The sequence below is a fragment of the Echinops telfairi genome, unplaced genomic scaffold (assembly GCF_000313985.2).
Source record: "Echinops telfairi isolate 266 unplaced genomic scaffold, ASM31398v2 ScPeMD7_7469;HRSCAF=8507_1, whole genome shotgun sequence".
In the NCBI taxonomy this organism is placed as follows: domain Eukaryota; kingdom Metazoa; phylum Chordata; class Mammalia; order Afrosoricida; family Tenrecidae; genus Echinops; species Echinops telfairi.
Window position 1 is genome coordinate 50,397,964 of NW_022111373.1, and position 13,107 is coordinate 50,411,070.

A 13,107-nucleotide genomic window follows, 5' to 3' on the forward strand; every position below is an offset into this window, starting at 1 on the left:
ACCCTCTGGTCTCAGCCTCCGCGCCTTGTCTTCCCTCTGCCTGCTTGCTCTTCCCCTAGCAATGAACACGAAGGCTCATTGTATTCTCCCGAGACCCCAGATCAAATCCCACCCCCATTACTGTCAGAGAAAAAGAAAGAGCCCTGCCATCCCCCAGACCAGGGAGGCACGGAGCCGCCCTGTGTTTGAGCAGAACATAGCTTCTTCAGCGGCTGGGTGGGGGATTCGACTGCTAGACCTTTCTCTGGAGGCACCCCAGGAACAAAACTACCAGCCTTTTTGGTGAGCTGAGGCTTGCTTTCCTGTTTGCAGCACAGGCACCCCTGTTACGACCATGCCCTGGATTACTGTCTCCACACTAGTGTGTGAGGAGCATCCGGTTCATTGCTGAGCTTCCCAGGGAGCCTACCTGATTCACCCAGTGTCTAGCATGGGAAATAAGGCCTAAGTGTCAAAGTGAACATCTGGGACCACATGGAGGTGGTAGATCCCCTGGCCCAGGCCTGGGATTTGGGTTCAGCTTTGCCCACATGACCCACCCTCACCCTCATACCACTTTGCACTGGAGGCAAATGAGGAAACCGAGCCCAGGAAGGTTCAAGCACTCGCTCCAGGTCAAACCAGTCAGTAGGCTCACCCTGATTTTCTGTCACTACCATCACGCGCTGACTGCCCAGAAAATGTTCTCAGGAGGCACGGTTGAGTCGAACCCTGAGTTGCGATGCTCCCCTTCCAGGGCAGAAGAAGATGGGAAAGACAAGACGACTCGGGTACAGGAGGTCTGTTTCTTCAGTGATACTCTCAGGATTAGCTTCTCCAAGATTAATGAAATCATTTGGCTGACTAACAGTTATTGATATGAGTTGACTACTGGCGAGTGCGCAAGGTGACTTTTAGTTGAATATGAATCCATTTGGAGTTCTGAAAACAGGCAACAGTAGGTGGAGCTGCAATGTAAGTCAGGCAGGGCAGTGGAGGGCAGGCAGGTGCTTTTAGTTGCTAAAGAAAGGGCATGCTTTGGAGGGAATGGAGTGGCGAGTTCCCCAGGGAATGCTGAAGGTGGACTTTGGGGCCAGGGCATGGTGCCCCAACAGACTGGACTGGAAAACACTCCTAAAGTCCAACAAACAGTCCTTGAACTAACTACAAGCTTTTCTTTCTTGTTGTGTTTTGTTTTGTTGTCATTGGTTTGTTGTTATTTTGTTGTATATTGTTGCTTGGTTTTGCTCTGTCTTGTTTTTGTGCATGTTATTATCTCTGCAGGGCTGTCTAAATAAGAGGCTGGATAAACAACCTGGAGGAGAAAACAACGGGACTGACAGTTCTGGGGGGACATGGGAGAAGGGGAAGTGGGGTGGGGGAAGGAAGTGGTGTTAAACCCAGGGACATGGGAACAACAGGTGATCCAAATTGGTGGTGAGGTGGGTGTGGGAGGCCTAGTAGGGCATGATCAAGGGTAATGTAACAAAGAGGAATTGCTGAAACCCTGGTGGGGACTGAGCATGATAGTGGGACAGGAGGAAAGTCAAGGGAAATAGAGGAAAGAGCTGGGAGGCAAAGGGCATTTATAGAGGTCCAGATAAAGACATGTACATATGCAAATATATTTATATACGAGGATGGGGAAATAGATTTATGTGCATATATTTATAGGCTTAGTATTAAGGTAGCAGATGGACATTGGGCCTCTACTCCAGTACTCCCTCAATGCATGAATACTTTCTTCTATTAAATTGGCATTCTATGATGCCCACCTTCCCAACACAACCGCTGAAGACAAAGCGGGTGAATAAGCAAATGTGGTGAAGAAAGCTGATGGTACCCGGCTATCAAAAGGTATAGCATCTGGGGTCTTAAAGGCTTGAAGGTAAACAAGTGGCCATCTAGCTCAGAAGCAACAAAGCCCACATGGAAGAAGCACACCAGCCTGTGCGATCACGAGGTGTCAAAGGGATCAGGTATAAGGCATCATCAGAACAAAAAATCTTACCATAGTCAATGAGGGGGTGAGTGCAGAGTGGAGACCCAAAGCCCATTTGTAGGTCACTGGAGATCCCCTTGCAGAGGTGTCTCGGGGAGGAGACGAGCCAGTCAGGGTGTGATGTAGCAACGGTGAAAAATACAACTTTCCTCTAGTTCCTAAATGCTTCCTCCCCCCACCCACTATCATGATCCGAATTCTACCTTGCAAGTCTGGCTAGACCAGAGGATGTACACTGTTACAGATAGGAACTGGAAACACAGGGAATCCAGGGTAGATGATCCCTTCAGGACCAGTGGTGTGAGTGGTGATACTGGGAGCATAGAGGGAGAGTGGGTTGGAAAGGGGGAACCGATCACAAGGATCTACATGTAACCTCCTCCCTGGGGGACGGACAACAGAAAAGTGGGGTGAAGGGAGACGTCGGACAGGGCAAGACATGACAAAACAATAATTTATAAATTATCAAGGGTTCATGAGGGAGGGGAACAGGGAGGGAAGTGAAAAAAAAATGAGGACCTGATGCCAGGGGCTTAAATGGAGAGCAAATGTTTTGAGAATGATGACGGCAACGAATGTACAAATGTGCTTTACAAAATTGATGTATGTATAGATTGTGATGAGTGGTACGAGCCCCTAATAAAACGATTAAAAAAAAAGGGGGCATGTTTTGAGCCCTTTAAAACTTGGGCCAAGATCATACTATATATAAAATCATTTAAGATTGGAATTGGCTCCAAAGCCTATTCCTAACTCTTTCTATTCCCAAAGTTTTAAAGTGGGATTATGACATGGACTTTTAAAGAATGAGTTGCTGGACTCCGTGCTGAATACATCATACATCTTGACCTAGAGTCCCTGCCTGCCCACACCCCCACGATAAATTACTGCTGTGGGAACTGTATGGAAGAAAGGTTGAGGACCCTTGAAGTGCAGCAGACCAGCATGCTCAGTGCTACACCCTGCCAGTCTGCTCCTCATGGGAGCTTTAAGGGGCTAAGGTGCCCAGGCATGAAGCAAGCAGAGAGCTATTGCCGACGATTTAGTCAGGCGTCCCTTATCTCTCTAAAATCATGGGAAAATTTCTGTGGAGTCTATCTTGAGGGGAAATTACATGAGTTGTGGATTAGGATAAAAACTTTGGCAAGGCCTGGGGTCTTACCACCACAACTTGCTAAGAGCCCCGTTTCCCACAGATTCTTTAACCACACACAAGGCCAGACCCATGGGGAAAGGCTGCACTTAAGTGGCTGGAACTGTTTTGCTTGGCAAAGATGATCCTCGATTCATTCTTTCTTAGATTCTGAATTTAGAAAAATCAGGTTTGCATCTGTGTACATGGAACCAAATATGCATGAACTCGACACACACAATTACACCTTAATTAGAGAGACGGCAAACAGTTTGTGAGGGTCTGGCAACCACGAATATCTAGGAGCTGGGGTGGGGGGGAGAGGGAGTGGGGGACACTCACAAGAAAAAACCTCCACAAAGCCCGACATCATGAAGCATGAGCTCAGGTTTACGGGAACATAACCACATCCAGGCCCCTGGGCTGCCTTCTCCGTGGAATCTGGCACATGCTGGGATTCTGGCGTTCAGTGTCTTTTAACCAGCCTGACATTGCTGAAATGCGCTCCATGTACTAACGCGAACCTTTACACCCCTTTTCCCTTTTCCCCACAAGGTAAGAGGATTCTTCAGCTCTCTGGAAGACAATGGTTCTCAGCTCCGCTGTGCCCAACAGGCGGTTGAAATCATCGAGGAGAACATCCGCTGGATGGACAAGAATTTGGAAAAGATCCGAGCATGGTTACAAAATGAAAACGTGAGAGCGCTGTAGCCTTCGCTTCAGTTCCGACAGGCTCCGGGGATCCAGAGTCCCCACTCCTTGCCGAATGGGACCGGCTTTCAAAGCAGCAATGGCCTGAGGGCTGCTTTGGGTTTGGATTTGTTTCTTGGTGCCCCCTGGAGCCACTCTCCCTGCAACTCAGTATTCCCGGGCTCCTCGAGATCAGATCGATAGGTGTGTGTTGTTTCACTGCTGGGCGACTGCTCCCATGCGCTCCCCTCAGGCGTTGCCCAGACTTGTTCAGACACCGATCGTGGGTTCCTGAGCACAGAAGCAAGCACGGTGTCCACCTCGTTCTTTCTACTGGGGCCCAGCCGTCTCCAGCGACACACCCCAGCCAACCAAATGTTTGCCGCTAGCGGTTTCATCCACCTCCCTGGGAGACCCAGAATGAGCAGCAGTACTGAGCCCCCCGGGGTCAGCCATGGGCCTGCGCTGAACTCACCGGTTGGTCCTCCAGACCCACTGTCCTCCCCGCTCTTCCCTGCTCTAGTTCAGAGTGACGGGCGGGCCAAACCATGAGGATTTGTGGCCTTATGCCCAATGGGGGGAGTTCCCGGAGGAGACTGGAGCTGGGGGATAAGGATGGAGGGAGGATTTACTCCCCTGGCTCCTTTTCTGGGTGCCTCTGGCTGGACTCACTGAAGGGCTGGCTCTGAGGAGGGGCGGCTCTCTCCTCCTCACGGCCTCTCTCCGTCTCTGGCTTCTGCTACTTCTCGTCCTTCAGAAGAGGGTGCAGCGATGGGAGCCTGGCTTTCACAGACCTCTACCAGGCTTCTGGCTCCCCTACACCCTGCCCACACCTCGAAAGACATTTTTAGAGAGCCCCTTTGGTTGGTTTTGTTCTGAATGTGCTATTTCTTCAGCGGTCCTTCTGAAAAAGCACAGTATGAGGCAGCTTGAGTTTGTTGAAAAATAGAGTGAAAAGATCATGGGATTTTCCCACAAGCTTTTTGAAGCCCCTCAAACCCTTCCGGTTATAGGAAAAACTCTTCCTTTGAACTTGTGACGACTGCTGATGCTTACCTAAGACGGTGAAGCTTTTCTTCTCCACCCTCGTTCGAGCAGTTCCCCAATCCTAAAGGGCAGGGTGTTGGCCCAGGCCGGCACCTTGGATGTGCCTTAGCAGACGATTACATGACAACAGGTGAAATGGAAAATGTTTGCTTAAGCTACCCCCGCCCCCCCCATTGATGACAGTAGATTTATTCTGAATACATGGCAGATTTTCCAAGATAAAGGAATGTGAGATGAAGACTATTACAAAGTGTGTTGCTCTGATAGACAAAGGGGCCCCTGTGGACATCCACTTGTTCCCAGTCCCATCCTTGGAGTGTAATTTGTTGGTTTGAGAAATAAAATAACAACAAAACAGATTGTCACTGATCATTTCGAATCCCCAGCTTTGTCCTTCTGAAAAACACACACAGCCAAAATGTTAATATAAAATAGTTTGCTTTAATTGTATTTTGCATCTCGATTACTGAAACATGAAAATCTTGATCCTTAGTCTGGGCCATCTGCGGAAGCTATCTGTCAGGGACAGAGTCCACTTTCTGAAGAGATACAGAATTGCCACGACTGTGTGCAGGCCCGTTTGGGGAATACAAAGCTACCGGATTTCGCTCTTTGGGCAGATACCTGCAGTCATTTCCTTCCAATCAGATGGCTGAAAACGGCTGACTAAACTCCTGCCCTTTCTTCAAGTCATAACTACTAGCAAACACCGAAGTCTCGAAGGCGTTTCTCAGTCACAAGGAGGCACATTCAAGTGCTGCAAATATGTTTCTTAACTCTGGGTTTTTGGTGTGTCACTTAAACATAACTCGATATATGCCCGGCAATTAGGCACACTTCAGCCACGGGCTTGCATATACAGCATACAGTGTAGAAGGGATCTAAATCTTTTTGTTAAAACAAAACTTAAAAATAAAAGCGAACAGTTTTACTGCCCAAAGGGAAAATCAAATGCTTAGGTAAAGTCCCTTCAGAAAGAGTTTATTTTCTTGTTAGTGCTTGAGAAGTCCACTTAGCTATCATAAACCTGCCTCATAGCTCCCGGACGCAGAACAAAATAGTGACTCTCCCCTCTCTCTCTCTCTCTCTGGTGGAAAAAAGAAACAGCTTTCTTGCAGAGCTTCAAATCCCATGGGCGGCGTGCATGGTTTTTAGACTAATTTTAGGGAGCATTAGCAAGACTTGACCACCTTTCTCAGCAAAGTTGTTACTGTGCTTAGCCCCTCCTGCAAGAGACAGTATTGGTGACATAACTTATTTTTTGTGGTGTCAGCTAAGCTCTAATAAGTAAAAGTTTTAAATAGATGCCAAGAAAGGTGAGGCTCTCTGGACACATTTATTACCAGGAATTAGAGGTGTAATTAAATATCTATCAAAATTCCATCAATGAGATCAGTGTTACGCTCAGAAACTTCATTACTGAAGGAGCTAACAAACCATTCAAAGTTGGAGGATATCAGAGTCTAGTTCTTAAATGGCTGTGGGGGAAAAACAGATGGAAACTTTTTGATTTTTTTTTTTTTTGGTTGACCTTAAATCCCATACAGCCAGATGCTATCCCAATGCACTTAACTAAGGTGGCGGTGGTTCTAAACAAACGGTGTGCGGAGAACAGAAAGCAGAGCTAAATCCCGCAGGAAACAACAGCACCCAAGCCATACGGACATCCGACGTCTTTGGTTTTATTTCTTAACCTTGGAACCTGCTGTGCAGTGACTTATCTGGTCTGCACTTCGCTCTTCGGAGGACTTGATTCAAGTCCCAGCGGGCTTTGTGCTGACTAGAAGGTGCTGCAGTCCTGAGCCCTGGTGAGGGAGAGCGCAGTGCTCACTGGTCTGCCCGGCTCTCTACTACGAAGTTATGATGAGCCGCCCTAGCAGAGAGCCGTGCCCAGTGTACACGCTCTTCTCAACAGTAACCCAGACACGGCACCCAGAACTCGGGAGCCCTGGAGGAGAGGGGCGATGAGAAATGAGTATGTTGAGAAAAGTTCAATGCAATGTTCTCTGAATGCTTAAAACAAAGACAAAAGTGCAATACTAATGAGATTTACAGGCACTGTGTGTAGAATGTGCAAAAGTTTGCAAAGGCTTTTTTTTGGGTATGCATTGCTTTAAGAAACATTATCAAATATATTTCTTACAAATATAAAGCTCTCTTTCTCTCCGGACTGAAGGCAATTTTTAAAAAGTTCAAAGTTTATCAATCCACAGTATAATAACACAGGTTAGCCAGACACATTCAATTTCTTTCCTGGAAAAGAATAACAAACCAATGTTTGAGATGTCCAAAGACTCAACAAATACACACTAGAAACCACCCAGAAGAAGTTGTCTGTTGCCAAAGCCTTTTTGTTCTTCAAAAGTCACCATCCACCAGCTGAATATTTTTTGTGCAGGTACCTTAAACAAAACACAAGAAACCACAGTTCAGTGAACCTTTTGGTATATATTTTTTATTTTTTTGCTACAAGCTTTATAAATGTACGATACGTCCAAAGCACCACGATATAACAGGTGAAAAGGAATTGCTGATAAGTGGATATGAGAATGGACGGTGAATCACCATAAAGAAGAACCCCACACAGTACTCCACTTTCCCAGACTAACAAGAATAAAAGCTGTCAAACATTCCCTGGGAATGTCCACCAGACCCCAACGTGTACTTCTCCGCATGCTCCCACCTGCCGGCATTCGGGGCAGTGTCTACAGGTTGTAACGTGCGACCTTTGCTTTGCCCTAATAACCTGCTGTCAGGGGCATGTGGGTTTCAAGGGTTCGATGAGCCTCAGAGGGCTACGTTCTTTAAGAGGCTGGCCTAACATGATCCCGGGATTTGGAAGATAAGATTAATACTTTTAAACATTCCTGTAGCACCGCCATCCCATGGAGTGCTTCCACAGAATGACTCGCTACCGATTTTGCAAGGGCCTTTCCTGGCCATGACACGCGACCAAGTCCTACTCCCCGGCCGGGTTTGGTTCTCTCACTTTCAAGGCCTCGGTTGGTGGAAGGTGCATTTGCTCCTATTTAAAAACAAACAAGCAACGTACCCAGTACTGTGAGCTTTAACTTGCATTTCTTTCATCCGCTTTTGGCTTGGAAGCTTCCTCCTTTGCCTGAACGGGGAAACAAAGCCCACAGTCAGTTTGCTCTTTTCGGAATTAAGTATTTAAAAAAAACTGATGGATTAGAAGGGGTTCTCCCAATCAAAGGGGCAAAAGATGTTCCCTTCAAATCCCTGCCTTGTCCTCATTTGGCCCAAACACAGAGTTTTCTTCTTCAGTCTAAAAGCTAAAAGTTACTTGCAGTGATCCTAATTTTCTCACTCTTGAGTACTTAATTTTTTCTTTTGCTTTTTGCGCCAGAGCAGAGCCGTGAGTCAGCATCTGGAGCTGGCAGTGTGGGTTCTCTCCAGGCATCTCTTTCTGGTCCTTGCGGGCTTCAGTTTTCCTGCTTTCTCTATGTTGTTACTGGGCTAGCCTCATACTTGTAAAGTGACATTATAAGCAGCTGTCCAGTGCACGCAGTGGTGTGAGCGATATGTCAGTACAAACCCTGTCTCGTATCTTACACAAGAGGGTCTGACGATCTTATTTCTAATGCAACCAGACTATTTGCTAAAAGTTACACCTTTAATTTCTCAATGCACTAGGGGATCCATCGCCACAGTCCTTTGCATCATACGTTCTTGGAACTGGAAGGGACTTAGGAAATTGCACAATCCAGCATGTGTTCCTGACCACAGCTGATGTTAGTAATGTTAGTGGAAGGAAGCTACCCATTGCTGTGCTGCATTAACATCTACAAGAGTCCGTTCTCCCACCTGCATGCTGTCTCATCAATACGCTAGTGCAGAAATGCTGGATCACTCTCCCCAGTGATTTCTATCTACTACTTCCCTATTCCAAGACTCATATACACGACATGCTCTGAACACTGGACACGGACTGAGGAAGGCCCAGGAAGACTCAATGCATGGGAACTGGGAGCTGGAGAATACTGAAACTAACACGGACCGCCAGAGAACCAGGCTGTTTTGGAAGAAGTATGGCCAGAGTGCTCCGTAGAGGCAAAGGTGGCGAGACTTCGCCTGACATGCTTTAGCTACGCTGTCAGGAGAGACCAGGGCCTGGAGAAGGACATCGTGCTGGGTGAAATGGAAGGGCAGTGGAAAGAGGAAGGCCCTTAACAAGATGGAGTGGCACAGTGGCTGCCGCCATGGGCCCAAGCACTGGAATAATGGCGAGGACGGCGCAGAGCCGGGCATTGTTTTGTTCTGGTGTCCAGCGTCCGTGTGGGTCGGACCGACTCGATGGCACGTGGCAACAACACATGCCAAAGCAGGGGAGACGGGCAAGATGAAACCGCTTAGGAGCATTTGTTTAAATATCTAAAAGCACCAGTTACTTTACAAAAAAAGCCTTATAAATTCCGTTTCTTTAGCAAGACATGCTAGAAAATAGTGCTTAACAATTGTTTGGTCATAACAGGTTCCAGTAGGCTACCACTCACACAGCATACTTGCTGAATGAATGTGTGTTTAGGTACCTTTTCTGACTCCTTTGATTTACCCCCACTCTTGGGTGCTCTGCTGCCAGAATCAGTCTTCTTGCCTTTGTCCTGAAGCAGAAGAAACGCAATGAGGCTACTGCCATCATCCATCCATCCAGCAATTAACCCCGGGGCTGCATTCAAACGAATCCAGTAGCCTGGAGATGCCCAGTCCCATTCAATATAATGTGGGTGTTTTGTCAAGATACTTTTGAACAGTGCTGAATGAAGGCAGGAGGTAAGAGGGATAAAGAGGAGGGAGATGTGTTGTGACGTGGGTCACGCTGATGCCCCCACCAACTTGTATGCTGCGCGGTTCCTCCAGGCCGTGTGCTGCTCACCAAAACGGCCCATCCCTCTGGGGACGACTCTATAGGATAGGGTAGAACTGGTCCTGTGAGCTACCAAGACTGCCACTGCTTATGAGAGTAGAAAGCCTCATCTTTCTCCCTAGAAGTAGCTGGTGGTTTCAAACTGCTGACCTTGTGGTTAGCAGCCCAATGTGTAATCAATAGGCTACTAGGACTCCAGTGTGTGTCACTGGGCTTCCTTAATATCCTTATGTATGGGCTATAAATAAATACACCTGTGAAAACATACATATGAAAAAGGAATGCACCAAATATAACGGTATCTGGAAGTCGTAGAATTGAAGGCCATTTTCCCTTCCTCTAGATTCAGGTTCTCTGTTCATGCTGTAGCTTATAGATTACGTGGGTGCCCACACGTTTAGAAACGCCCATAGAGAAAAGCATCGCACCTTTGCTGCTTTCTTTGAGGTGTCTGCAGTCGAGGGGCAGCTGTCCAGTTCTTTGGAGAGGGCGTCAATGGGGTCTTGGTCATCTGCAGGTTTCTGAACCATTAAAATAAATTATTACCAGTGACAAATAGGCGAAATACAGTGCGGGCATTTCCTGACATGACTGAAAATAAAAGATGCTTATTTTGTCAAAAAAACTTGACAATATCCTTTTCCTAACAAAGAGGCCTTTCAAAAAACTAATGAAACATGAGCATCTTCAGAGACTTGAGTTCTCCTATTTTATACCAGCTACATAGCTTTCGTTGAGCCGTAGTTTTCTAATCTGGAATATGGTTCTGCCTTTCTTTAAAATACTTTCACTGGGGGCTCTTACATCTCTTCTCACAATCCATACATTCATCCAGTGTGTCAAGTACATTTGCACATAGGCCGCCATCATCATTTTCAAAGCATCCTCTTTCCACTTGAGCCCCTGATATCAATTCCCCATTTCTTTCCCCTACTTCCCCCACCAGCCCTCCCTCACAAACCCTTGATAAGTTATAGATTATTATTTCCATATCTTACATTGTCCTCGGTTGCCCCTCACCCCCTTTTCTGTTATTTGTCCTCCTGGGAGGGTTCTAGATTGATCCTTGTGATCAATTCCCCTTTTCTCCCCCCACCCTCCCCTAATCCTCCTAGTACCTCTACTCTCATTGTTGGCCCTGAGGGGTTTATCTATCCTGGATTCCCTGCGTTGCAGGCTCTTGTCTGTAGAGGTGCATGCTCTGGTCTAATCTGATTTGCAAGGAAGAATTGAGGTCATGATAGTGGGGTGAAGGAAGCACCAAAGAACTAGAGTAAAGTTGTGTGTTTCATCGGTGCTATACTGCATCCTGACTGGCTCATCTCTTCCTTGTGACCCCTCTGTGAGGGGATGTCCAATTGCCTATAGATGGGCATTGGGTCTCCACTCCATGCCTCCCCCCCCACACACACACACACTCCAATTCACCTTGGGTATGGCTTTGTTCTGGGTCTTAGATGCCTGATACCTGATCCCATCGACACCTCATGATCACACAGGCTGGTGTGCTTTTCCATGTGGGCTTTGATGCTTCAGAGCTAGATGGCCACTTTTTTATCTTCAAGCCTTTAAGACCCCAGACGCTATATCTTTTGATAACTGAGCAGCATCAGCTTTCTTCGCCATATTTGCTTATGCACCCGCTTTGTCTTCAGTGATTGTGTTGGGAAGGTGAGCATCACAGAAGGCCAGATTGTTAGAACAAAGTGTTCTTACGTTAAAGGAGTACTTGAGTCAGGGCCCAATGTCCATCTTTAACCTTAATTCTTAACATATAGATATGAGGACATTCCCCTCTCATATATATATTTACACATGTACATGCCTGCATTTAGACCTCTATAAATGTCCTTTTCTTCCTGGTTCTTTCCTCTATTTCCTTTTACTTTCCTCTTGTCCCACCATCATGTTCAGCGTTCATTCGGGTTTAGTAATTCCTCACTGCTACATTGCCCTTGATTAAGCCCCACTAGGCATCCTATGACCTTCCTTCCATTGAATTTAGTTCACTTGTTGTTCCCTTGTCCCTGGGTTGGTTCTGCCCTTCCCCTCCTTCCTTTCTCCCACCTCCCCTTCTCCCATATCCCCGTGGAACCATTGGTCCCATTCTTTTCATCTCCGAATTATTTATCCCACCTATCTTATCTAGATGGACATGCAGATACATTAATAAGTGCAAAAACCAGGCAAAGCCAAAGAAAACAACAAAGGAAGCCAAGACCAACAAAATAATAACAACAAAAAACAAACATAAAATAACAAAAAAAAGAAAGCCAGTTCAGGTCTGTTTGTTGGCCTTTATGAGTGTTTTCCATTCAAGTCTGATGGGGTGCCACACTCTGCCTCCAAAGTCTATTTTGGGTATTCCCCCAGGGGTTTCATCACTCTGCTCCCCCTACTGCTCTGCTGCATGCCCTCAGTGCCTCGCCCCGCGTGATTGGACCAGACCATGCACTACTCCTGCACTGTGTCTCCAGTGCTGTCTCCCACAGAGTCATGGTTCAGTGAGGGATGCAGTGTCCCCTGGTGGGGTTGGCCCTATGGTCCTCCCCGTGGGTTGTCTACTCCAAGCAGGAACATCATCCTCGGGGCTTGGTGGGCCAGATGTCCTCTCCTCCCTCTCCATTTCTCCCGTGTGCTCTAATCCAACTCGCCTCTCTCCCCAAGCTGTAGTCCCCATTGCTGTCCTCTGAAGTACATTCTTCTGTGTGTGGTGGTGGGTGGGGGTGAAGGGGGGGTCTACATAGTTGGGACTGGGGCCGGCCCCCGTTCTGCCTTTCTTATCAAAGTTTCGTGAGGACTAAATTAGATAAATTATACATACACACATCCACTCCCCTTTTTTAATCTCTCAAAAATGCATACATTGATATAGTGCCAAGCACAGGATAAGCACTCAATATCTTTTATGTTAATACCAAATAAAGCAATAGTTACAATTTTTTTTTTAAATCAAAGTATGCTACTACTGTATTTACCTTTGCCTCCTTTGATTTTTTTTTCGATGGCTTCCCTGGTTTGCCCTTAAAAAAAGCCAAGACAGACCATTGGTTAAACCTAGATCTCTGTACAAAGTTTGCTTGGGTGCGGTCAGTATTTGTAGGCCTGATATCCAGTGATTCAACTTCAATAAAATAGAGTACAGAATTTCAGTAATTGATAAACCTGGCTGCCCAATTAACTACTATGTGGCCAGTTTTGCTTAATTATTACTCTGATAAGCATTTCAATTGCCTTATGGAAAATATAATACAGTTTGATGCCGGAATGGAAAGAAACACTATTTAGGTAGTGTTTGCTATCATGCATTATAATTCTACTTAATATGTTGCCCACCCACTGCCTCCCTCTGCAAAAACAAAACAAACAAAC

At 46.5% G+C, this 13,107-nt stretch overlaps 2 protein-coding genes across 3 annotated transcripts in view; one reads left to right on the forward strand and one right to left on the reverse strand.

Moving 5' to 3' along the window:
* ERAP1 (endoplasmic reticulum aminopeptidase 1) overlaps positions 1-5,207 on the forward strand; it is a 49,197-nt gene extending 43,990 nt beyond the window's left edge. For both annotated transcript variants that reach the window (XM_045285139.1, XM_030888998.2), the window contains exon 19: positions 3,669-5,207. In XM_045285139.1, coding sequence (XP_045141074.1) covers positions 3,669-3,824 — 156 coding nt within the window. In that variant the 3' untranslated portion in view covers positions 3,825-5,207. The remainder of the gene's footprint in view (positions 1-3,668) is intronic.
* A 64-nt stretch (positions 5,208-5,271) lies between these two features.
* The window catches only part of CAST (calpastatin), a 138,677-nt gene continuing 130,841 nt past the window's right edge, over positions 5,272-13,107 (reverse strand). The window contains exons 27-31 of the mRNA XM_045285140.1: positions 12,714-12,758; positions 10,164-10,256; positions 9,401-9,472; positions 7,903-7,968; positions 5,272-7,252 (exon numbers count right to left, since the gene is read on the reverse strand). Of these exons, the coding sequence (XP_045141075.1) occupies positions 7,918-7,968; positions 9,401-9,472; positions 10,164-10,256; positions 12,714-12,758 (261 nt within the window). The 3' untranslated portion in view covers positions 5,272-7,252; positions 7,903-7,917. The remainder of the gene's footprint in view (positions 7,253-7,902; positions 7,969-9,400; positions 9,473-10,163; positions 10,257-12,713; positions 12,759-13,107) is intronic.